General features: G+C 42.9%; 1 protein-coding gene across 9 annotated transcripts in view; it reads left to right on the top strand.

The window, feature by feature from the left end:
- Window positions 1-27,267, top strand: part of SUPT3H (SPT3 homolog, SAGA and STAGA complex component) — a 565,704-nt gene that overhangs the window by 12,916 nt on the left and 525,521 nt on the right. For 4 of the 9 annotated variants that reach the window (XM_056563929.1, XM_056563931.1, XM_056563927.1 and 1 more), the window contains exon 2: window positions 4,111-4,220. In XM_056563929.1, coding sequence (XP_056419904.1) covers window positions 4,111-4,220 — 110 coding nt within the window. Of the gene's footprint in view, window positions 1-856; window positions 1,016-4,110; window positions 4,221-27,267 lie in introns of those variants that run through there. The other 5 variants (XM_056563930.1, XM_056563934.1, XM_056563933.1 and 2 more) reach the window with 5 other exon arrangements.

Here is a 27,267-nt window from a genome sequence, read left to right on the forward strand (position 1 = left end):
TATAAAAATGATATAAAAAATATAAATAATATAAATTTATAAAATATATAAAAATTATATAAAAAATATAAATTATATACATTTAGATATGAATAATATAACAAAGAATCGCATTTAATGTAAATATTATCTCAAATACAGGATCGAAGAATCCTAATCCTAAATACTACATAAAAAATCTGCAGAAAATAAATGATTGTTTGAATCTAGTTAAATTAACTGCAGTGATTTAATAAAAGCAGCATCAATGGGGGGGGGGGGGGGGGGGTAAAAAAAAGAATACATAAAAAATATATGAAAATTATATAATAATATAAATGATATAAAGAGTATATACATTTTATAAGCAAAAAAAAAACAACAACATAAAAAATATGTAAAAATGATATAATAATATAAATGATATAAAGAATATATACATTTTATAAGCAAAAAAAAAAAACAACAACATAAAAAATATGTAAAAATGATATAATATAAATGATATAAAAAAAAATATTAAATTTATAAGCCATATAAATGATATAACAAAGAATCGCGTTTCATGTAAAATATTATCTCAAATACAGAATCAAAGAATCCTAATCCTAAATACTACATAAAAAATATGTATTTAATAAAAGCAACATTTATGGGGGGGGGGGGGAGGGTATAAAAAAAAAAAAAAGTTCCATATAAATGATATAAAAATATAGATTATATAAGCCATAAAAATTACATAACAAATAATCGCGTTTAATGTAGAATATTATCTCAAATACAGGATTGAAGAATCCTAAACAGAAACTTAATGATTTGAAGCGGAGAAGTTTGACCCTCCTCGCTCACCGTAACAGAAAAAAAAAAACAGGAAGTTGAAACAGTTGGCGATGCTGATTGGTTGTCGGCGGCCATGCTTAGTTAGGGAAGAAAAAAATCCGCGCCATGTTTGTTTAGGGCAGGCTGGGGAGCGTATGGGCAGTTTGCAGAGAGCAGTACTGGCTTCACTGTCTATTAGGGGAGCTAAGTAGAGGCGGTAAGTGAGTGCGGAGCTTATAGGTCTGTATCCTCATCTGGATACAGTAAGTGCTGTGTGCACGTGGGAGTGACATGTGATCTGCATAGTGTGCAACAAACTTCACTGTCCCCCTGTTATGTGCAGGTCCATGGCACACCAGTGCAGAACTGGGGATGGTTACTGGTGACTGCACTGCATAAAACCAGTATAAAGCCCATTGTAATAAAGCTACTGGTCTATAGCTTTGCAGGCCCACAGACAGATGTAGCAGAGCTGTGCAGAAACTACAACAATCAGCTTTCTTACATCTGTAATGTGTTTATGGTGTTATCACAGTGTTCCCCAACCAGGGTGCCTCCAGCTGTTGCAAAACTACAACTCCCAGCATGCCCGGACAGCCAAAGGCTGTCCGGGCATGCTGGGAGTTGTAGTTTTGCAACAGCTGTAGGCGCCCTGGTTTGGAAACGCTTTGTTATGGGAACCTGCTTGTGATGGTTTTAAAGGGGTACTCCACTGGGAAAACATTTCTTTAAAGGGGTACTCCGGTGAAAACCTTTTTTCTTTTAAATCAACTGGTGGCAGAAAGTTAAAACGTATTTGTAAATTACTTCTATTAAAAAAAAAATCTTAATCCTTCCAGTACTTATTAGCTGCTGAATGCTACAGAGGAAATTCCTTTTTCTTTTTGGAAGACTGATGACATCACGAGCACAGTGCTCTCTGCTGACATCGCTGTCCATTTTAGCATCTCTGTCTGCTAAGGGCAGCATGGTGGCTCAGTGGTTAGCACTGCTGCCTTGCAGTGCTGGGGATTTGGGTTCAAATCCCACTAAGGACAACAATAAATAAAGCGTTATTATTATTATTATAATAACGTCAGCAGAGAGAACTGTGGTCGTGATGTCATCAGAGAGCATTCCAAAAAGAAAAGAATTTCCTCTGTAGTATTCAGCAGCTAATGAGTACAGGAAGGATTAAGATTTTTTTTAATAGAAGTAATTTACAAATATGTTTAACTTTCTGCCTCCAGTTGATTTAAAAGAAAAAAGGGTTTCACCGGAGTACCCCTTTAAAAATAAACTGGTGCCAGAAAGTTAAACAGATTTGTAAATTACTTCTATTAAAAAAAATCTCAGTCCTTCCAGTACTTCTCAGCTGCTGTATGATCCACAGGAAGTTCTTTTCTTTTTGTATTTCCTTTCTGTCTGATCACAGTGCTCTCTGCTGACACATCTGTCCATATGAGAAACTGTCCAGAGCAGGAGAGGTTTGCTATGGGGATTTGCTTCTACTTTGGACAGTTCCTAAAATGGACAGAGGTGTCAGCAGAGAGCACTGTGGTCAGACAGAAAGGAAATCCTGTGGAGCATATAACAGCTGATAAGTACTGGAAGGATTAAGATTTTTAAATAGAAGTTATTTACAAATCTGTTCAACTTTCTGGCACCAGTTTATTTAGAAAAAAAATGTTTTCCAGTGGAGTACCCCTTTAAGTACTGGAAGGATAAAAGATTTTTTAATAGAAGTAATTTACAAATTTTTTAACTTTCTGGCACCAGTTGATTAAAAAAAAAATGTTTCCCACTCCTTTTATTGGGGCTTGTAAAAATCCATGCACATGTAGCCAAAATAATCCCATCCAAGTCAGATATTTTTTTTTTAAAGAAGTACTCCGGTGTAATTTTTTTTTTTTTTTTTAAATCAACTGGTGCCAGAAAGTTAAACAGATTTATAAATGACTTCTATTAAAAAATCTTAATCCTTCCAGTACTTACTAGCTGCTGAATACTACAGAGGGAATTCTTTTCCTTTTGGAACACAGAGCTCTCTGCTGACATCATGACCACAGTGCTCTCTGCTGACATCTCTGTCCATTTTAGGAACTGTCCAGAGCAGCGTATGTTTGCTATGGGGATTTTCTCCTACTCTGGACAGTTCTTAAAATGGACAGAGATGTCAGCAGAGAGCACTGTGCTCGTGATGTCAGCAGAGAGCTTTGTGTTCCAAAAAGAAAATAATTTCCTCTGTAGCATTCAGCAAATAATAAGTACTGGAAGGATTAAGATTTTTTAATAGAATTATTTTACAGATCTGTTTAACATTCTGGCACCAGTTGATTTAAAAAATAAAGAAATAAAAAGGAAGTTTTCCACAGGAGTACCCCTTTACATTTATGTCCTGTACATGACAAGAGTAACGGACCTGTGCTCGCATAATGGCAGGTTCTGCCGTTAATGGCGGACATCAGTGACGAATGTTCAGTTAGTGTTCAGTTAAAAAAAAACAACTGGAACGTTTGTATCAGTTTTCATCAGTTTTTGATTAGTTTATATCAGTTTTTTTTCCTTTTTCTGAGTATGCTCAATTTGAAAACTGGACGTACCTGGAAGGTGAAAACAAGTTTTTTTGAGCCGAAAAACTGTGCAAAATGCTGTGTGTAGACATAGCTTTAACTACAACTCCCAGCATGCCCGGAACTGCCAAAGTCTGTTTTGTAATTTTGCAACAGCTGAAGGCACACTGGTCGGGAAGCACTGATCTGCACATTAGAAGAAATCATCTGGACCTAAGAGCTGACTGATTAACGTGTATGGGGGTGTCAGAGACTTCCAGGGGCAGATGTCCAAGGAAAGATTTATAGGACTTGATGCTACAAATATATGGCAGAGGCGTTATCCCTTGTGCCTGTTGGGAGCACGCACACGCTCTGCTGAGCTCAGTGTGCATGGGCATTGGGAAGGGGAGCGTGGGGGTAACAAGTAGAGATGAGCGAACTTACAGTAAATTCGATTCGTCACAAACTTCTCGGCTCGGCAGTTGATGACTTTTCCTGCATAAATTAATTCAGCTTTCCGGTGCTCCGGTGGGCTGGAAAAGGTGGATACAGTCCTAGGAAAGAGTCTCCTAGGACTGTATCCACCTTTTCCAGCCCACCGGAGCACCGGAAAGCTGAACTAATTTATGCAGGAAAAGTCATCAACTGCCGAGCCGAGAAGTTCGTGACGAATCGAATTTACTGTAAGTTCGCTCATCTCTAGTAACAAGTTTTGATGACTCTTTTATTATCCACAGTGATTGTTTTTATAACCATTATTTATTTTTATCTATGACAGATGAGCCTCAGCACGGCATCTTCTACCACCATGTCATCCACGGGCGCAACCTCATCCGGGAAGGGAGCCGGGAAACTGACCAGCTTCGTCCCTGAGCTCCAGAGCATGATGTGAGTGATCTCTTTTGTGAATATGTTTCTATTCAATTGTAATAAGTAGCTATAGAAAAACCTGTGACTAAGGCTGCAGTCACACCACGTTTTTGTAATACAGTTTCCGTATCAGGTTTTTGAGGAAAAACTGATTCCTCAAAACCGGACTAAACTGTATCAAAACGTGTGCAAAAAATGTTTATCTGTAAACGGTTTGAAAAATGATGTCCTGTTGCATCAGTTTTTTTAAGAAAAAAAGTATACATTTTTTTTAACTTTTCTCTCCATTATGAATAAAGTTACCTGTCCGCTCCAGTTCTGAAACCCCCAAAAATCAGTTTGTTTTGTGTCTCTGCGGGTCTCTTTCTATGTCAGCTAATCACTGCCTTTCCAGGTTTAGCAGTTGCTTAAAGGGGTTCTCCACCATAAGGTGACTTTAGTCTGTACCTGGCAGACAGTAATGGACATGCTTAGGAAGGATCTGCGCTTGTGTTGAGGATAAATGGCTATGTTGTGAGATTATCATAACACTGTGGCTAGCTTTTTGTGAACTTGCATTTCCTGTTTGACTTTTCTTTTTTTGACTACAAATCCCATAATTCCATTTTCCTCCCTCCCACACATCAGCCACCCCACCCATTGAAACATAAATGAGCTGCATCCATTCAAAAGACCTGTGGTTTTCAATCAGGGTGCCTACAGCTGTTGCATTAGTTGCAGATTGATCTCTCTCCCACCAAGCGATCGCTCCACCCATTGAAGCAGACAGGCTCCCTGTCATCAGCTGACTAGTGAGTCAGGTCTCGGCCGCATTGCAACATGGGAAAAATCTGAGACAACAGTCATTTTGTATGCTGCTAAAAATAAATAGTGGGGTGAAAATCAAATAAGAAATGCAAGAAAACTGTCACACACAGGTACAGACACTATATCAGTGGTCTTCAAACTGTGGCCCTCCAGATGTTGCAGAACTACAATTCCCAGCATGCCCGGACAGCCAACGGCTGTCCGGGCATGCTGGGAGTTGTAGTTTTGCAACATCTGGAGGGCCACAGTTTGAAGACCGCTGCACTATATTATGAACTACACTAACTTTACAGCCCCTGTAGTAGAGATGAGCGAACTTACAGTAAATTCGATTCGTCACGAACTTCTCGGCTCGGCAGTTGATGACTTATCCTGTATAAATTAGTTCAGCTTTCAGGTGCTCCGGTGGGCTGGAAAAGGTGGATACAGTCCTAGGAGACTCTTTCCGCCGGAGCACGGGAAAGCTGAACTAATTTATGCAGGAAAAGACATCAACTGCCGAGCCGAGAAGTTCGTGATGAATCAAATTTACTGTAAGTTCGCTCATCTCTACCCTGTAGCATAGTCAAATAAAAAAAAAAATCCTGGAATACCCCTTTAATACTACAATGCCCAGAATGCATCACTTTCCTTCAGTTTTCATCACAGCCCTCCCACCCTGCCTACTCCTCTCCCACTGCAGTTTCCCGCCCAGAGCTGCTGCAGAACATTGCATAACACAGCAGACTATTTCTACACAGTGCAGTTTTGACGCATCTGCTGTATTTTTTCTTTGTCTGCTCCTCTGTCTGTCACATTGTTCGGCACACCTCATTTTTCCCTAAATATGTCAATAAAGATGTATATGTACGGGACAAGGAGATGGAGAGGTGATGACTAGAGATGAGCGAACTTACAGTAAATTCGATTCATCACGAACTTCTCGGCTCGGCAGTTGCTGACTTTTCCTGCATAAATTAGTTCAGCTTTCCGGTGCTCCGGTGGGCTGGAAAAGGTGATACAGTCCTAGGAAAGAGTCTCCTAGGACTGTATCCACCTTTTCCAGCCCACCGGAGCACCTGAAAGCTGAACTAATTTATGCAGGAAAAATCATCAACTGCCGAGCTGAGAAGTTCGTGACGAATCGAATTTACTGTAAGTTCGCTCATCTCTAGTGATGACATTACTAATGGGATGAGGCTGGAGCTCGGAGACAAGATTCAGCCAAGACATCATATATGATCTGTCCTGTCATTTCGGGATGGAAGGCAGGGGAGTTGGAGGACTGCTGAGACAACACCACAGTAAAAATGAATGGACTACACAACTTCTTGTCAGAGATGAATCACAAAAAACATGCTTAAACGGGTACTCAGCTGCTCAGCGTTTGGAACAAACTGTCCTGAACGCTGGAGCCGGCTCCGGGAGCTCGTGACGTCATAGCCCCGCCCCCTCAATGCAAGTGTATGGAAGGGGGCGTGGCAGCTGTTCCAAACGCTGAGCAGTGGAGTACCCCTTTAAGCCAGTACAATTTGTGATATCTCCATACTAGTAAGTTATATGTCTTGGGGTAATAGTTGTATTAAAAAAATATCTGACCCATTTGCACCCAAGCGTTAAAGGGGTACTCCGGTGGAAAACGTTTTTTTTTTTCTTTTAAATCGACTGGTGCCAGATTTGTAAATTACTTCTGTTAAAAAAAAAATCTTAATCCTTCCAGTACTTTGCTGCTGAAAACTACGGAGGAAATTCTTTTCTTTTTGGAACACAGAGCTCTCTGCTGACATCACGAGCACAGTGCTCTCTGCTGACATCTCTGTCCATTTTAGGAACTGTCCAGAGCAGCATATGTTTGCTATGGGGATTTTCTCCTACTCTGGACAGTTCTTAAAATGGACAGAGGTGTCAGCAGAGAGCACAGTGCTCGTAATGTCAGCAGAGAGCTCTGTATTCAGAAAAAAAAACATTTCCTCTGTAGTATTCAGCAGAAAATAAATACTGGAAGGATTAAGATTTTTTAATAGAAGTAATTTACAAATCTGTTTAACTTTCTGGCACCAGTTGATTTAGGAAAAAAAAGTTTTCCACCGGAGTACCCCTTTAACTTCCTAGATGATGTCTTGACACTCTTCGGATGTTGTTCCTTTTCAAGCCTCCACCTTTTTGTCCATACACAGCCACTAGAGATGAACGAACTTACAGTAAATTCGATTCGTCACGAACTTCTCGGCTCGGCAGTTGATGATTTTTCCTGCATGAATTAGTTCAGCTTTACGGTGCTCCCGTGGGCTGGAAAAGGTGGATACAGTCCTAGGAGACTCTTTCCTAGGACTGTATCCACCTTTTCCAGCCCACCGGAGCACCGGAAAGCTGAACTAATTTATGCAGGATAAGTCATCAACTGCCGAGCCGAGAAGTTCGTGACGAATCAAATTTACTGTAAGTTCGCTCATCTCTTACAGCCACGGTCATAATGCCAGATAAGGTACATTTTTATAGGTAACGGTAATGAAACCATCTGTATGAAGTTGCTCATTATGAATTTAACCTTCTAACACCATCATGAAGCAACAAATTTGGTACAAGCTGCCAAGAACATTTACTCCTCCAGAAGTCCAGTCTCCCCACTTGTCTCGAAAAATGGGGGTTGGAGTGCTCCAAGGACCGGTGACTTGCTTGGCCCCATACGGGAGATCACAAGGGGGGTGGGAGATATTGGTATGTCGTGATATTGATAGTTTTTTTTTTCCCAGTGAATTTGCTGACCTATATAATCTGATTGCATGCTAACTCAGGATCTTTATTTATTAAAAGCGTTATCCAGGAAAAAAAAATATATTTTTTTTTAAATACATATCAACTGGCTCCAGAAAGTTAAACAGATTTGTAAATTACTTCTATTAAAAAAAAATCTTTATCCTTTCAGTACTTATGAGCTGCTGAAGTTGAGTTGTTCTTTTCTGTCTAAGTGCTCTCTGATGACACCTGTCTCAGGAGCCGCCCAATTTAGAAGCGAATCCCCATAGCAAACCTCTTCTACTCCGTGCAGTTCCCGAGACAAGCAGAGATGTCAGCAGAGAGCACTGTTGTCAGAAGAAAAGAACAACTCAACTTCAGCAGCTGATAATTATTGGAAGGATTGAGATTGTTTAATAGAATCAATTTACAAATCTGTTTAACTTTCTGGAGCCAGTTGAGATATATATATATATATATATATATATATATATACAGTGGTCCCTCAAGTTACAATATTAATTGGTTCTGGGACGACCATTGTATGTTGAGAACATAACTCTATGGAAACCTGATAATTGGTTCTGAAGCCCCTAAAATGTCATCCAAAAATAGGAAAAAAGTGAGGATTAAAGAAAAATAAGTAGATAATTAATATAGATAAAGCAAATCCTTACATATAAAAGTAAGAAAGATCTGCTGGGAGCTGTAATCACTGTCTATGTCAGTGTTTCCCAAGCAGGGAGCCTCCAGCTGTTGCAAAACTACAACTCCTAGCATGCCCGGACAGCCAAAGGCTGTCCGGGCATGCTAGGAGTTGTAGTTTTGCAACAGCTGGAGGCACCCTGCTTGGGAATCACTGGTCTATGTAGAGGAAAGGAGCTTCTTCAGGGTCCTGTACAGTACACGCAGTGTCCTAAAAAAGTAACATGGAGCCGCCCTCACCTGGTGTCCAAAGGAGCAGCTAACCCTGGTACAGGAAAGAGTACAGAACATGTAATACCTCCCTGTACTGTAGGGGGCGCTACCAGACACCAGTCAGTGCATACACTTCAGTAATACAGGTAAAGAGTACAGAACATGTAATACCTCCCTGTACTGTAGGGGGCGCTACCAGACACCAGTCAGTGCATACGCTTCAGTAATACAGGTAAAGAGTACAGAACATGTAATACCTCCCTGTACTGTAGGGGGCGCTACCAGACACCAGTCAGTGCATACACTTCAGTAATACAGGTAAAGAGTACAGAACATGTAATACCTCCCTGTACTGTAGGGGGCGCTACCAGACACCAGTCAGTGCATACACTTCAGTAATACAGGTAAAGAGTACAGAACATGTAATACCTCCCTGTACTGTAGGGGGCGCTACCAGACACCAGTCAGTGCATACGCTTCAGTAATACAGGTAAAGAGTACAGAACATGTAATACCTCCCTGTACTGTAGGTGGCGCTACCAGACACCAGTCAGTGCATACGCTTCAGTAATACAGGTAAAGAGTACAGAACATGTAATACCTCCCTGTACTGTAGGGGGCGCTACCAGACACCAGTCAGTGCATACACTTCAGTAATACAGGTAAAGAGTACAGAACATGTAATACCTCCCTGTACTGTAGGGGGCGCTACCAGACACCAGTCAGTGCATACACTTCAGTAATATAGGTAAAGAGTACAGAACATGTAATACCTCCCTGTACTGTAGGGGGCGCTACCAGACACCAGTCAGTGCATACACTTCAGTAATACAGGTAAAGAGTACAGAACATGTAATACCTCCCTGTACTGTAGGGGGCGCTACCAGACACCAGTCAGTGCATACACTTCAGTAATACAGGTAAAGAGTACAGAACATGTAATACCTCCCTGTACTGTAGGGGGCGCTACCAGATACCGGTCAGTGCATACACTTCAGTAATAAAGGTAAAGAGTACAGAACATGTAATACCTCCCAGTACTGTAGGGGGCGCTACCAGACACCAGTCAGTGCATGAACTTCAGTAATACAGGTAAATAGTACAGAACATGTAATACCTCCCTGTACTATAGGGGGCGCTACCAGACACCAGTCAGTGCATACACTTCAGTAATACAGGTAAAGAGTACAGAACATGTAATACCTCCCTGTACAGTAGGGGGCGCTACCAGACACCAGTCAGTGTATTCACTTCAGTAATACAGGTGTCTTACCAGTAAAATGCCCATTCTGATTGGTCGGTTCTTCCGACCATTGACACGTTTCACAGATCTGGACTGTCTGTACATTGTATATTGAGTCTGGTTTCAAGTTACAATGGTCCAGGAAAGACCATTATATGTTGAAACTATTGTATGTTGAGGCCTTTGTAAGTTGAGGGATCACTGTATGTGTGTATATATATATATAACAAAAAAGTTTTTTCCTGGAATACCCCTTTAAGATGAAAAACTTGGGAAGTTTCTAAAAGTCCTTTATTCTTTGGTATTTCCTGACTGTATCGTTTTCCGGACCGGATAAATATCTCAAATCTTCCATAGATCTCTGTGTCCCTCAGGAGTTCTCGTACTATATTTGCTGACGCATGTGATGTTACTAGAGGGTCTTCATCCTCCTGGACTGAAGCTCGGGGAAGACTCTTCTTCTTCCTCACATGGTCGGCTCTTCAGGTCATTAACCCTTGTCTAGGGATGGGCATTATTTTTAGGGGCTTCTGAAATCTCAGACATCTTTCCATTTACTTAGAAATAGTGAACTTGTTGTTACCACGCTGCGGCAGAAACTGCCGGTAGAGATGAGCGAACTTACAGTAAATTCGATTCGTCACAAACTTCTCGGCTCGGCAGTTGATGTCTTTTCCTGCATAAATTAGTTCAGCTTTCCCGTGCTCCGGTGGGCTGGAAAAGGTGGATACAGTCCTAGGAGACTCGTTCCTAGGACTGTATCCACCTTTTCCAGCCCACAGGAGCACCGGAAAGCTGAACTAATTTATGCAGGAAAAGTCATCAACTGCCGAGCCGAGAAGTTCGTGACGAATCAAATTTACTGTAAGTTCGCTCATCTCTAACTGCCAGGACAAATGTTCTTGTTCGGACCATTAAAAAGGAAAAGAAAAATGTCTTTATGAGTGTGTATTTGGCAGCTGCTTCTCCCATTCTTTTTAAAATAAGAACTTGAAATGAGTAGAAAAGGAAAGGCCCCGGGAAATTGTTAGTAATTTTCAATGCTCTTATTATTTTCTGCTTTAAAGGGGGTATTCCAGGGAACTGGCTCCAGAAAGTTAAACAGATTTGTAAATTACTTCTATTAAAAAAAATCTTAATCCTTCCAATAATTATCAGCTGCTGAAGTTGAGTTGTTCTTTTCTGTCTGACAACAGTGCTCTCTGATGATACGTGTCTCGGGAACTGCACAGAGTAGAAGAGATTTGCTATGGGGATTTGCTTCTACTCTGGACAGTTCCTGAGACAGGTGTCATCAGAGAGCACTTAGACAGAAAAGAACAACTCAACTTCAGCAGCTCATAAGTACTGGAAGGATTAAGATTTTTTAAATAGAAGTAATTTACAAATCTGGAGCCAGTTCCTGGATAACCCCTTTAAAGTTAGGGTGAAGTTCTGGTTTTGTCAATATTGTTTGAGAATATATTTATTTTCTGATGGTGAAGATCAGTGGGAGGTTTTGGTGTTTTTATTTATTTATCTTTTAGCTTTAAAGGGGTCTTCTCACCTCCTCCCAGCTGCTGGAGGTGGTTGGAGAAGTTACACAAGGTACGTTAACAACATAGCTTACAGAGTTTTAGTTTTTTCTTTTCCATTTATGGGATCTGCGTACAAAATAATAATAAAATTTTATTGCATATATTTTTATTTTCACAATTTCAATACTTTTAAAGGGCTACTCCGGAACTCAGCGTTTGGAACAAACTGTTCCGAATGCTGGCGCCGTGAGCTCGTGATGTCATAGTCCCACCCCCTCATGATGTGATGCCCCGCCCCCTCGATGCAAGTCTATGGGAGGGGGCGTGACGGCAGTCACGCCCCCTCCCATAGACTTGCATTGAGGGGGGTGGAGCATGACAGCATGATGGGGCGGGGCTATGACATCATGAGGGGGCCGGCGCAAGCTCCAGTTTTCACCCGTCTGCACGCAAATCCCCATAGCAAACCTCTTCTACTCTGTGCAGTTCCAGGGACAAGCAGAGGTGTCAGCAGAGAGCACTGTTGCCAGACAGAAAAGAACAACTCAACTTCAGCAGCTGATAATTATTGGAAGGATTAACATTTTTAAATAGAAGTAATTTACAAATCTGTTTAACTTTCTGGAGCCAGTTGACATATATATGTATATAAAAAAAAGTTTTTTCCTGGAATACCCCTTTAACTAGATATCGGCAGTGCCATCTGTTCTCTTCTCACTTACATGTCCTTTTTTTTTTTTTTTTTTTTTTAGGTCAGGGGGGAATCTATTGAAAGTTAAAGGGGTACTCCGGTCGAAAACCTTTTTTATTTTATTTTTTTTAAATCAACTGGTGCCAGAAAGTTAAACAGATTTGTAAATCACTTTTATTAAAAAAAATCTTAATCCTTCCAGCACTTATTAGCTGCTGAATACTACAGTGGAAATTCTTTTCTTTTTGGAACACAGCGCTCTCTGCTGACATCTCTGTCCATTTTAAGAACTGTCCAGAGTAGGAGAAAATCCCCATAGCAAACATATGCTGCTCTGGACAGTTCCTAAAATGGACAGAGATGTCAGCAGAGAGCACTGTGGTCATGATGTCAGCAGAGAGCTCTGTGTTCCGAAAAGAAAAGAATTTCCTCTGTTAGTATTCAGCAGCTAATAAGTACTGGAAGGATTAAACATTTTTAATAGAATTAATTTACAAATCTGTTTAACTTTCTGTTTAACTTTCTGGTTGATTTAAAAAATAAAAAAAAATAAAAAATAAAGTTTTCCACCGGAGTACCTCTTTAATGCAATCTGGAGTGAGGCATAAAAAATACAAAATAATAAAAAATAATTAGGAATTAGTATTTTATTGAATGTACAGCAGCCTACCGCGCCGGTGGCAGGAAATAAATATTCTACATTTATAGATAAATGTGAGGGTACGACATGTCTCTTGTGAGAGCGACCTCACATACTTTAGTAATTGTACGCTATGGCGGAGGAGACGTAGTGTTGCGATGCAGGCAGAATCCTACGTAATTATCACTGTGACCGTGACTGCTGGGATCATCACTCCAGTTATCTTAGGATAGTGCTTCACATTACTCATGTCTGGAAGGAATAGACTGTCCTGTCATACTCTCTCTTGGGTCCTGTACGTGACTGTCCCATAAGTCCCTGCTGACCGCGATCTGTCTTTCTGTGTTTTGTTTCCGGGCTGTGTTGTTTTTATATTTTTTTTGTTCTGACCAGAATATTATAGTGAGTTTGCTAAACATTAGGAATTTCTCATAGCGGTGTGGAATGTAAAGATGGGAATTGTAGTTCTTTTTTTTTTTGTGTTGGAGGATTTGATTCCGTCTGGTTAGATCCTGCGACTGTCCTGAGTTGGGGTCATAGTAAAGAAAAAAAAAAAAAACGTTATTTACGAAATACTGCTGCCACGATCCTACATCCTCCAATGTCGTGACATTGACAAACGTCCGTCACATTCAACCTATATTCCTACCGTGTTGATCCAGAGGAAGGCAAAAAAACATTTACGAGGCTGAAGGCAATTGCCCCATAACAGGGGAAAAAATTCCTTCCTGACTCTAATATTTAATATATGGACAGGGATGTCGAATTCCTATGGCCCGACACCCGGGACGCCGGGCAGGTGAATTTTTCAGGTCCTTAGCCGGACCTGAAAGCCTCCGATAAGCACGGCGGTGCACCTCACAGGGGAGTATGGAGCGGGCTCCCGACTCGTGCCCGCTCCGTGCTCTGCAGCCCCCGTCTGTTCTCAGTGGCCGGGGGCCGCCGCTAATAGCCAGCATGCGGCTGGCTATTAACCCTTTTAGATCGCCGCTGTGAAAGCTGACAGTGGCGTCTAAAGGGACATGTGTATGCTCCCTGGTGGGCTAGTGGGGTGGATCGCCCCCCCGCAGCGCGATCGCAAGGGGGCAATCCAGCCGGAGGACTTACCTCTGTTCCCTGCTGTCCCGTGGCTCTGTCATTGATAGAGCCTGGCTGGACTAGGCTCTATCAATGGATCGCAGAGCACACAGATCAATGGAGTTCAATAGAACCCTATTCATCTGTAGGGACTAATACATTTTTTTTTTAAATATCGTAATAAAAGTTTAAAAGAAACACATTAACCCCTTCCATATTAAAAGTTCAAACCACCCCCTTTTCCTATATATAAACATAATAAAAATAAGCATATTCGGTATCGCTTCGTGCGTAATTGTACAAACTATTAAAATATAACATTATGTATCCCGTACGGTAAATGGCAAATAAAAAAAATAAATAAATAAAAAAAACAAACCACAGAATTGCAATTTTTATAATATCCCAGAAAAAAAGTTTAAAAGCGATTAAAAAGTCAGATCAATACCAAAATGGTACAGATACGAAAAAACAGATTATGGCCAAAAAAATGAGCCCTCATATAGCGGGAAGGGGGGGGCTGAAAGCTACAGGAGTCAGAAAATGGCAATTAAAAAAATTCAAAAAAGTTAATATGTTTTTTAATTAGTAAAACATGACGGATACTATACAAATCTGGTATCGCTGTAATCGGCACGAGCCTAAAGTATTAAACTAACATGTTATCTGACCACAAGGTAAATGACGCAGAAAAGAAAAACCACCAAATTTGCTAATTTCACTTCACCTATATTTTTTTGTTTTTGGTTCAGATAATTTGTTATGGAACAATTAAAAGGTATCATTATAGTAGGTAGTTATGGCTATTATAGGACGAGGAGGAAAAGACGAGAGCGTAAAAGCGAGAATTGGTCCGGAAAAGTGGATCGTCAGGAGGGACAAGTAGATTTTGCTCCGTTTTAGTCCTGTGGACAAGTAGTTTTTTTTTACAAAATTTCCACACTGTATGGAGATCTTAGGCCTGGATATTGAGGCATAGCTTGGTAACATAGGCCTTAATGTGTAAGCTCTATGGTAACTGGAGACCCGAAGCTTTCTGCTAGGTGAAGGGTCTATGGGCTGGACAATGCTGGTTGTTAGTATAGGAGGAGAGGAGTAGTGCTCTGCTTTTAAAGGGGTACTCCACTGCCACTGTGTTCAGAACATATTGTTCCGTTTGGGCACCAGGGCTCATGACCATGCCCCCTCGTGATGTCACTCCACACCCCCTCAATGCAAGCCTATGGGAGGGGGGCGTGATGGCCGCCATGCCCCCTCCCATAGACTTGCATTGAGGGGCGTGACCTGGGTATCACGAGCATCGGTGCCCGCACTCGGCGTTCGGAGCAATATGTTCTGAATGCTGAGGCAGTGGAGTACCCCTTTAATATTGGGTTAAGGGAGGTACTGAAGTGAGTACAGCGGGGAAGAGCAGTCAGCTGTAATTACAGGATTAATATAGGACACTAAGCAGCGGCTAAAGCCTTTTATCACTATTGGTGAGAAGGAAGCCCTGGACCTATTGTTAAAGAGGTTGTGCGGCCAGGAACATTTGATCGGGTTGGAGGGAACATAAAATACTTACCTGCCCTGCTCCTCCCACCGCTGCTGTTTGCCGAGGGTCCAATCTCGGCCTCTACGCAGGCATCTCCTGTCCGCTTGGTATATCGGTGAAAGTAGTGATGAAGAGGACCATGGTGGAGACGAAAGGCAGTAGGGGGTAGTACGGCAGGTAAGTTTGCCTATTTGTTCTTTTCCCCTCAATTCAAGCCACATGTTAAGAAAAACTGTTCCTGTCTGAACAATTCCTTTAAGGCAAAGCATAGTTTTTTTTGTGAGGCTCAAATAAAAAGCACAGAATGAACCTGGCCTTTGGGGTAAAAGCAAGGTATATAATCTTAGAGATCAGCGCTGTGATCATTCTCGTGGTCATCTAGAGGGGTTTATGTGCCAAAGGTTATTGCCACAATTTTTCTAAACCGCAGCATAAACTGCAATATGACTAAGACATATAGATAAACACAAAAGCTTTGTTTATATGGAGTTTTTTTTTATGTGGATTCCACACCAAAATCCACGGGAAACCCACCTCACATTCATATTAGTGGGAATTAGTTTGTATAATCCTCCATATAATTCTACAACTTTATCCTATAGAATGGAATACAAACATCCGTCAGATAAGTGTTCACAATGCCACAGTCTACATAACCGCCATATTGTAATCGGTAGGTATTGTCTTTAGGCCCTTACTCATCAGTGACGCAAAGTCCTTTTAGTTGTTAAAGGGGTACTCCGCTGCTCAGCGTTTGTAACAATGGGAGTGGGCGGAGGAAGTACAGGTACGCCATCAGTCCCCAACAGGTTAAAGGGGTACTCCACTGCTCAGCGTTTGGAACAAACTGTTCCGAACTCTGGAGCTGGCGCCAGGAGCTGGTGATGTCATCACCCTGCCCCCTCATGGCGTCGCGCCCCACCCCCTCAATGCAAGTCCGTCACGCCCCTCCCATAGACTTGCATTGAGGGGGCGGGGCTATGACGTCATGAGCTCCCGGCGCCAGCTCCAGAGTTCGGAACAGTTTGTTCCAAACGCTGAGCAGTGGAGTACCCCTTTAACCTGTTGGGGACTGATGGCGTACCTGTACGCCCTACGCCCACTCCCATTCTATAACGTGGGGCCACACTGTGGCCCTGCGTCATAGCAGGTCGGGCCCGGCCTCTAACAACGGCCGGGACCCGTGGCTAATAGCGCGCAGCACTGATTGGGGGTGCCGCGCGCTATTAACCCTTTATATGCGCAGTTCAAAGTTGAACGCTGCGTCTAAAGTGAAAGTAAACTAATGCCGGTTACCTCAAAGGGCTGTTCGGGATTGCCTCGGCAAAATCGCGGCGTACTGAACAGCTGTAGGACAGCAGGAGGGCCCCTACCTGCCTCCTCGCTGTCCGATCGCCCAATGACTGCTCAGTGCCTGAGATCCAGGCATGAGCAGTCAAGCGGCAAAATCATTGATCAATGGTTTCCTATGAGAAACCACTGATCAATGTAAAAGATCAGTGTGTGCAATGTTATAGGTCCCTATGGGAGCTATAACACTGCAAAAAAAAATAGTGACAAAAGATCATTTAACCCCTTCCCTAATAAAAGTTTGAATCACCCCCCTTTTCCCCATATAAAAAAAAAACTGTGTAAATAAAAATAAACATGTGGTATCGCCGCGTGCGAAAATGTCCAAATTATAAACATATATTGTTAATTAAACCACACGGTCAATGGAGTACACGCAAAGAATTCCAAAGTCCAAAATAGCGTATTTTTGGTCACTTTTTATATCTTGAAAAAATTAATAATCGATCAATAAGTCCTATCAATACAAAAATGGTACCGTTAAAAACTTCAGATCACGGTGCAAAAAATGAGTCCTCATACCGCCCCATACACGGAAAAATAAAAAAGTTATAGGGGTCAGAAGATGACAATTTTAAACGTATAAATTTTCCTGCATGTAGTTATGATTTTTTCCAGAAGTGCGACAAAATCAAACCTATATAATTCGGGTATCATTTTAACCGTATGGACCTACAGAATATAGATAAGGTCTCATTTCTACCGAAAAATGTACTGCGTAGAAACAGAAGCCCCCAAAAGTTACAAAATGGTGTTTTTTCTTCAATTTTGTCGCACAGTGATTTTTTTTTTCCTTTTCGCCGTCGATTTTCGTGTAAAATGACTGATGTCATTACAAAGTAGAATTGGTGGTGCATAAAAATAAGCCATCCTATGGATTTTTAGGTGCAAAATTGAAAGGGTTATGATTTTTAAAAGGTAAGGAGGAAAAAACGAAAGGGCAAAAACGGAAAAACCCTCCTTCCCCAAAGGGTTAATGCATTTCATTTAACATGTATTTGCTGCCATGATACAGTTTTCGCAGCTTTGTGGTTAACGTTACGTCTTATGTTTTCCAGTTAGTGTTTTTGTAGTGTCATACAAAAAGGACCCATAACCCCCCGAAAGAAAGACAACCCCCTCACAGACTACACAGTGCCTGTACACGGGACAATGCGTAAATGATTATTTTCCTTTTATTAAGCTTTTGTAGGCCTGGAACACGCAGAGTACTGAGGAACCTTTCATGACTATTATTTGGCCGTATAAAAACCTTTTATATTTTTCAGCTCTGCATGAATTTTTTTGGACCCCTTTAGACAAAAGCTTGTTTCTCTACTTATCCTGGCAGCGGTAGCTGTGAATCAGCATCGACCAGTCATGTCAGTGTCTGACTAAACATTTATAATGGTTGCCGCATTTCACAGCTATGTGTAGACTGCCACAAATTCAATACATGAGATCAGAATAAGAAATGAAATAAGAATTGGGAAATACCGCCAATAAGGTTAGACTATAAGTTATGAAGTGTTGCATAGTATAGACCAGTGGTCTCCAACCTGCGGACCTCCAGATTAGGGATCGACCGATATCCATTTTTTACGTCCGATACCGATAATCTGTCATTTTTCAGGCCAATAGCCGATAACTTATACCGATATTCCGATATTGATTTAAAGTGGGCGCTTTAAATCAATGAACTGCAGCGGCTCTTCCCGGGCCAGAGACCGCTGCCGCCACCCGCTTCTCTCCCCTTGCCTGTCCTGGGGTCCTGAGTCTAACCAACAACAGTTGCCCCATCACCCCCCCCCCCCTATCCTCTGGCCACAAGCCGTCGCCCCATCGCCTCCCCCCATCCCCGATGTTATAATTACCTGTTCCCGGGGGTCCGCGATCCTTCTGGCTCCGTTGGCGGCCTGCGCTGTCACTGTGCGCACTGACGGTGACATCGCGTTGGGGACGTCACTCGTCATTGCGCAGCGCACAGCAACAGCGCAGGAGCCAGAAGGATCGCAGACCCCGGGAACAGGTAATTATAACACCGGGGATTTGGGGAAGCAATGGGGTGGCGGTATGTGGGCAGAGGATGGGGGGGGGGGGGGGTGGCGGCGGTATGTGGGCAGAGGATGGCGGGGGGTGGGGTGGCGGCGGTATGTGGGCAGAAGATGGGGGGGGGAGAGGCGATGGGGCGGCGGCGGCATTATCGGCATATCGGCAAGGTAATTGTGTCCAAAATCGTGATTATCGGACGATAATATCGGCCAAACCGGTAATCGGTTGATCCCTACTCCAGATGTTGCAAAACTACAACTCCCAGCATGCACAGACAGCCAACGGCTGTCCAGGCATTCTGGGAGTTGTAGTTTTGCAACATCTGGAGGTCCGCAGGTTGGAGACCACTGGTATAGACGTTCGATATTAGATTTCAGAAGGGCAAATCTAAACACCCCGCTGATTGGGAGGGGCCATGCTGCTTTGACAAGTGCCACGTCTTCCTAGTGGCTTTGTGAGGTATTACAGCTCATTGAATTGCAACGGCGCCTAGTAAATAATAATGGGGGGGGGGGGGGGAAGCATTGAGGACTCATACCGATCTGATATGGATGGCCTTAGTGCTGGGCGGTATGACCAAAAATGGATATCACGGTATTTTTCCAAATGATGCCGGTTTCATGGTATTTAAAGGGGTACTCCCGTGGACAACCTCTTTTTTTTTTTTTTTTTTTTTTTTTCAACTGGTGCCAGAAAGTTAAACCGATTTGTAAATCACTTCTATAAAAAAATCTTAATCCTTCCAGTACTTTTTAGGGGCTGTATACTAAAGAGAAATCCAAAAAAGAAATGCATTTCCTCTGAGGTCATGACCACAGTGCTCTCTGCTGACAGCTGCTGTCCAGAGCAGGAGAAAATCCCCATAGCAAACATATGCTGCTCTAGACAGTTTCTAAAATGGACAGCAGAGGTCGGCAGAGAGCACTGTGGTTGTGATATCAGAGGAAATGCATTTCTTTTTTGGATTTCTCTTTAGTATACAGCCCCCAATAAGTACTGGAATTATTAAAGGGGTAGTCCAGTGGAGAAAAACTTATCCCCCATCCTAAAGATAGGGGATAAGTTTGAGATCGCGGGGGATCCGACCGCTGGGGCCCCCTGTGATCTCTCTGTACGGGGGCCAGGCTCTCCGGCCAGATAGCGGGTGTTGACCTCCGCACGAAGCGGCGGCCAACACGCCCCCTCAATACATCTCTATGGCAGAGCCGGAGATTGCCGAAGGCAGCGCTTCGGCTCTGCCATAGAGTTGTATTGAGGGGACGTGTCGGCCACCGCTTCATGCGGAGGTCGACACGCCCCCTTCCCGCGGGCTGTCGGGGCTCCGTACAGGAGATCGCAGGGGGCTCCAGCGGTCGGACCCCCCGCGATCACAAACTTATCCCCTATCCTTAGGATAGGGGATAAGTTGTTCACCACTGGGTCACCACTGGACTACTCCTTTGAGATTTTTTAATAGAAGCCGCCAAAAAGTACTGGAAGGATTAAGATTTTTTAATAGAAGTAATTTACAAATCTGTTTAACTTTCTTGCACCAGTTGATTAAAAAAAGAAAAAAAAAGTTTTCCACGGGAGTGCCCCTTTAACGGTGTTTGCACTTATTCCCCCCCCCCCCCCCATATATGACCTCTGTCCCTTCTGATCAGAACAGAAGCCCTGCTTCTGGAAGCGCAGGGCTTCTGTTCTGATCAGAAGGGACGGGGATCAAAAGTTCTGCAGCGCCCGCGGCTCACTGGCGTTTTCAGCGCTTGCAGGGGGAGGTGACATCTTCCGTTCTCCAAACAGAACAGAAGTCCTGCGCCCGCGGCTCACAAATCATTAATTTCCCAATGTGGGAAGGATGTGCAGCGCTCACAGGGGGAGAAAGAGCGCCTGCGGGTCACATATGATTAGTCCCCCGATGTGGGGACAGAGCGCTGCGGCTGATAATTCATTCGGGGGGGGGGGGGGGCCCAACCGGTATTACGGTATATGGAAAAATTGATATCGTAAATAGAAAACACACCGGTATTCGGTATGAGCCGGTATACCGCCCAGCACTAGATGGCCTATTCTAAGGATATGCTATAGATTTTGCAATTCTGGATAACCCCTAAATATTTAATATGATTTTTGAGTTTTCATAGGTATTGTCTATGTTTTTTAATACCGTATTCTGAGGGAACAGCAAGACTGTGTAGTCATCTTGGGCTGCTAATATATAATACAGTGATCCCTCAACTTACAATGGCCTCAACATACAATAGTTTCAACATACAGTGGTCTTTTCTGGACCATCGTAACTTGAAACCAGACTCAACATACAATGTACAGACAGTCCAGATCTGCAAAATGTGTCACAACTGGAGCAACTGACCAATCAGAATTGGCATTTTACTGGTAAATCACCTGTATTACTGAAGTGTATGCACTGACTGTCTGATAGCGCCCCCTACAGTACAGGGAGGAACTACACGTTCTGTACTACTCCTTATCTGTGCCTGAGTTAGCTGCTCCTTTTGGACACCAAGTAAGGGTGGCTCCATTCGGGACACTGTATGGACTGTATAGGACCCTGAAGAAGCTCCTGTCCTCTACATAAACCATTGTTTCCCAACCAGGGTGCCTCCAGCTGTTGCAAAACTACAACTCCCAGCATGCCCGGACAGCCAACGGCTGTCCGGGCATGCTGGGAGTTGTAGTTTTGCAATAGCTGGAGGCACCCTGGTTGGGAAACACTGACATAGACAGTGATTTACAGCTCCCAGCAGATCTTTATTACTTTTATATGTAAATATTTGCTTTATCTATATTAGTTATCTACTTATTTTTCTTTAATCCTCACTTTTTCCTATTTTCGGATGACATTTTGGTGGCTTCAGAACCAATTACCAGGTTTCCATAGAGTTACGGTCTCAACATACAATGGTTTCAACTTACAATGGCCGTCCTGGAACCGATTAATATTGTAACTTGAGGGAGCACTGTATTATATAATTCCAAATTTACTGTAATAAAATGGTATCATCAGGCTTTTCATCACATACGAAAGTAAATACTGAACAAGCTGTTGCTTTAATAAACTGATACATGATATCAAAGGGGTTGTTCAGCCCAAAAAAATGCTTATTCCCTATGCCAGCGGTCAGACCCCCCCCCCCCCCCCATGATCTCCAGAATGGGGCACCTGCTCACTGGGCATCCTGGAGCATCAGGCGGCACACAGTTCATTCATTTCTATGGGAGCACTGGGGATACCAGAGAGCTGTACTCCTCCGATATCTCTGGCGCTCCCAAGGAAGTGAATGAATGAAATTCTTTATTTAAATTTTTTTTCTGAATGAACCTGACCCCCCCCCCCCCCCTAAAGAATAGATGGAGATGTGCAGCCTGCAAAGATCATTTAAATGGGCCCTGTCAAAAACTTTTGATATGTTGTAAAACATGTATAACCAATAGGTTTTGCAATTGCTCTCATTAGAAAATGTTCTGTCTTTCATACTGAAAAAGCCAGTCAAACAACTGCCCCCCCCTGCCTCCTGGGATACATACCAGTCCTGCTGTGTCCATGAGTCATCACCTATGTCATGGACACACTTCCTTGATTGACAGCTGTGAGCGCAGGGCTCACACCTGGAGGAAAAATCCTGACCACTGTCAGCTTGTGTCCCGCTACTGTCAGTGAGGACAAGCTGGGAGTTGTGGTTTTCCTAATGCTAGGGGAGATGTGAGCAGACAGCATACTGAGGGAAGGGGGCGGAGACCTGCACAGTGAGGCCACGCCCCCTCCCTTTGAGAGGAATTCAGACTAGTGAGCTAAATTAAAAGTGTAATTAAAAAATAAATAAAGGCGCTAGACACATAAAAATTAGATGTACATGGTCAGGATTAGGTACTGAGTGATATATTAAAAACTTTTTTATTTTTTTTTTTTTTTTTGGGATCTGACGGGTACGCCTTAAATGACCACATAAAAGATTCAATGAGTGTTTGCTTGTCCAAGGCTGACCTCTAGCCCTTTAACTAGATGTAAATCAGAGTTATTTTTAACAATGATAAAATAGCAGTACAGTACGCTACAAAATAGTATTTATGTGACGTCACGCCTCCGCCCCCCCCCGGGTGACGGCACGCTCCGCCCCTCAATGCAAGCCTATGGGAGGGGGCGTGACGGCCGTCACGCCCCCTCCCATAGGCTTGCATTGAGGGGCGGAGCGGGACGTCACATGGGGGCGGAGGCGTGACGTCACACGCCGCCTGCCCCGTGGTCGCCGGTAATCGGACCCGGAGTGAACACGCTCCGGGGACTGATTTTAACTGGGGTGCTGCGTGCAAGATTACGGGGGTCCCCAGCGGCGGGACCCCCGCGATCAGGAATCTTATCCCCTATGCTTTGGATAGGGGATAAAAGATGTCTAAGCGCCGGCGAACCCCTTTCAATAAAAACTTTTTTCGAATGTTGGTGAAACAAACGAATGATAAAATTTGAATGCAAATATGTCCATTGCCCCCCTCACATTCCCATTGACGTTGACTTCTTCTCTATTCAGTGGTTTCAATCATTTTGAAAACTGTTTATTAAAATATAAATACTATTTTGTAGCGTACCGCACTGCTATTTTATCATTGTTAAAAATAACTCTAGTTAAAAAAATGTTTTTATGTAACGCCCAACCCTCCTTTACTCTTAGCCTTTCACCGTCCGTCAGCAGTGAAGGAGTTAAGTCGCGAGCGTCGCTTCCTCGGTCTCGGCAAATAAAGGTTGTGTAACTGCTATCCTGCGCTTAAGGGATAACACACTCGGATCTCCTCTTGTTAATGCAAAGAGGAAATTCTATAATACAGAGCAGTATTAAGGCATGATTCATACCAACGCTGATAGGCCCGCTGGGGTGAAATCACTTACAATCTGTTCCACCTGTTTCCAGCCGAGCGCCGGCGAGTGCACACAGGTGGTTTTCTTTTCAAGATGTTTATGACCGGGCCACAGGGATATGGTTTTTGGATTGAAGATGGGTCATAATTCACTCTTAACACATCGTCAAACCCTACGACTGAGATTTTACCTTTTCGGAGTTAGTAAAGCTCTGTGTTTGCCAGTAGCTCTGGATTTGGCTTGATGTGAGGTTGATGTATTCTCTCTAATGCCTCGGAGTCCTTTTCTGAGTATATTAAAGGGGTAACCTTTTTTTTCTTTTAAATCAACTGGTGGCAGAAAGTTAAACATATTTGTAAATTATTTCTATTAAAAAATCTTAATCCTTCCTGTACTTATTAGCTGCTGAATACTACAGAGGAAATTCTTTTCTTTTTGGAATGCTCTCTGATAACATCACGAGCACAGTTCTCTCTGCTGACGTTATTATAATAATAATAATAATAATAACGCTTTATTTATTGCTGTCCTTAGTGGGATTTGAACCCCAAGGCAGCAGTGCTAACCACTGAGCCACCATGCTGCCCTTAGCATACATCTGCTATGCACGGTTGCTAAAATGGACAGAGATGTCCAGCAGAGAGCACTGTGCTCGTGATGTCATCAGTGTTCCAAAAAGAAAGGAATTTCCTCTGTAGCATTCAGCAGATAATAAGTACTGGAAGGATTAAGATTTTTTAATAGAAGTAATTTACAAATATGCTTAACTTTCTGCCACCAGTTGATTTAAAAGAAAAAAGGTTTTCACCGGAGTACCCCTTTAATCTTACTTAGGCCCCATTCACACTACATTTTGGGGCTTCTGTCAGGTTATACTTGTCGGCCATATACTACCTGTCAAAGGACATACTGGTGTATAGCCTGATGTGTCAATTGCCTTTAATTAGATGAACCTAGTCAAATTGTGACTACATTCAGTCTACCGGAACGTATACTGTTTCTGTGTGGGGACTCAAAAACTGCATATCTGGGAAATGCGCTTTATGTAGTCACAATAAGGGTCTATTCACAAAGAAGAGTTTCCACATGCAGAATTCCGCAAGATTCGGCATGCGGATTCCTTCTCAAATTAAAGCCCAATAGACTTCTATGGGATTCCGCTAGGGCTGCCACCCAGCCGGTAATTTACCAGCAAAGCCGGTATTTCTACCCTGCTGCCGGAACTTTCATATATAAAATACCGACAGTGAAGGGCACGTGACAGGGGGGCATTATATGTGAGGGGCACATGATGGGGCATTATATGTGAGGGGCACATGATGGGGCATTATATGTGAGGGGCACATGACAGGGGGGCATTATATGTGAGGGGCACATGATGGGGCATTATATGTGAGGGGCACATGACAGGGGGGCATTATATGTGAGGGGCACATGACAGGGGGGCATTATATGTGAGGGGCACATGACAGGGGGGCATTATATGTGAGGGGCACATGACAGGGGGGCATTATATGTGAGGGGCACATGATGGGGCATTATATGTGAGGGGCACATGACAGGGGGCATTATATGTGAGGGGCACATGACAGGGGGCATTATATGTGAGGGGCACATGACAGGGGGGCATTATATGTGAGGGGCACATGACAGGGGGGCATTATATGTGAGGGGCACATGACAGGGGGGCATTATATGTGAGGGGAACATGACAGAGGGGCCCGTCATGTGCCCCTCACATATAATGCCCTCTGTGCCGTGCCCCTCACATATAATGCCCCCTGTGCTGTGCCCCTCACATATAATGCCCTGTCATGTGCCCCTGACATATAATGCCCCATGTCCTGTGCCCTTCACGTATAATGCCCCCTGAGGGGGCAGGACAAGGGGCATTATATGTGAGGGGCACATCACAGGGGGATTATATGTTAGGGGCACAGGACAAAGGGCATTATTATTATGTGGGGGAACAGGACGGACATTACCATGTGGGATGGTTCATAATTATTATTATATGTGAGGGACACAGAGTGTTTTGCATTTCAGAGGTATAGTGTATATTATAAAGAATTTCTGGGGTGATATCGTTTTTATGGGCCACAATACGTTACGGTATTGTATTCAGAGGGTGCACTGCATGGCATGGTTGTATTCAGAGGGTGTATGCAGTGTGTATGCAGTGTGTGGTAGTATTATATTCAGAGAGTACAGTCTGTGGCAGTATTATATTCAGAGGGTGCAGTGTGTGGTAGTATTATATTCAGAGGGTACAGTCTGTGGCAGTATTATATTCAGAGGGTGCAGTGTGTGGCGGTATTATATTCAGAGGGTGCAGTGTGGGGTTGTATTATATTTAGAGGGCGCAGTGTGTGGTAGTATATTCAGAGGGTTTAGTGTGTGGCAGTATTGTACGGTGTGTGGCAGCATTCAGAGGGTACGGTGTGTTGTAGTATATTCAGAGGGTACAGTGTGTGTTGTAGTATATTCAGAGGGTGCGGTGTGTAACGGTATTATATTGAGAGGGTACATTGTGTTGTAGTATAGTCAGAGGGTACAGTGTGTCAGAATTATATTCAGAGGGCGTGTGCCAGTATTATATTCAAAAGACAGTGTTTGGTAGTATTGCAATTATTGTTTTCATATAGAGGATCAGAATCCGCTGACATAGTGAGGAACCATCTGGGCATCACGTTCTGCAGAGAGAAGATTTATCCGGACCCGGTGGTATGTTCCATCTGAATTAAATAAGGAAAGACTATAGAGAAGACGTCACCTGTAATCACTGATATCATTCTGTGTTCTCCTCACTATAGAGATGTCACCTGTAGTCACTGATATCATTGTGTATTCTCCTCACTATAGAGAAGACGTCACCTGTAGTCACTGATATCATTCTGTATTCTCCTCACTATAGAGATGTCACCTGTAGTCACTGATATCATTGTATATTCTCCTCACTATAGAGAAGACGTCACCTGTAGTCACTGATATCATTGTATATTCTCCTCACTATAGAGAAGACGTCACCTGTAATCACTGATATCATTCTGTGTTCTCCTCACTATAGAGAAGACATCACCTGTAGTCACTGATATCATTGTGTATTCTCCTCACTATAGAGAAGACGTCACCTGTAGCCACTGATATCATTGTGTATTCTCCTCACTATAGAGAAGACGTCACCTGTAGTCACTGATATCATTGTGTATTCTCCTCACTATAGAGAAGACGTCACCTGTAGTCACTGATATCAGTGTATTCTCCTCACTATAGAGAAGATGTCACCTGTAATCACTGATATCGTGTATTCTCCTCACTATAGAAAAGACCTGTAGTCACTGATATCATTCTGTATTCACCTCACTATACAGAAGACGTCACCTGTAATCACTGATATCATTGTGTATTCTCCTCACTGTAGAGAAGACGTCACCTGTAGTCACTGATAACATTGTACATTCTCCTCACTATAGAGAAGACGTCACCTATAGTCACTGATATCATTGTGTATTCTCCTCACTATAGAGAAGACGTCACCTGTAGTCACTGATATCATTCTGTATTCACCTCACTATACAGAAGACGTCACCTGTAATCACTGATATCATTGTGTATTCTCCTCACTATAGAGAAGACGTCACCTATAGTCACTGATATCATTGTGTATTCTCCTCACTATAGAGAAGACGT

This window comes from Hyla sarda, chromosome 3 (assembly GCF_029499605.1).
Source record: "Hyla sarda isolate aHylSar1 chromosome 3, aHylSar1.hap1, whole genome shotgun sequence".
Lineage (NCBI taxonomy): Eukaryota > Metazoa > Chordata > Amphibia > Anura > Hylidae > Hyla > Hyla sarda.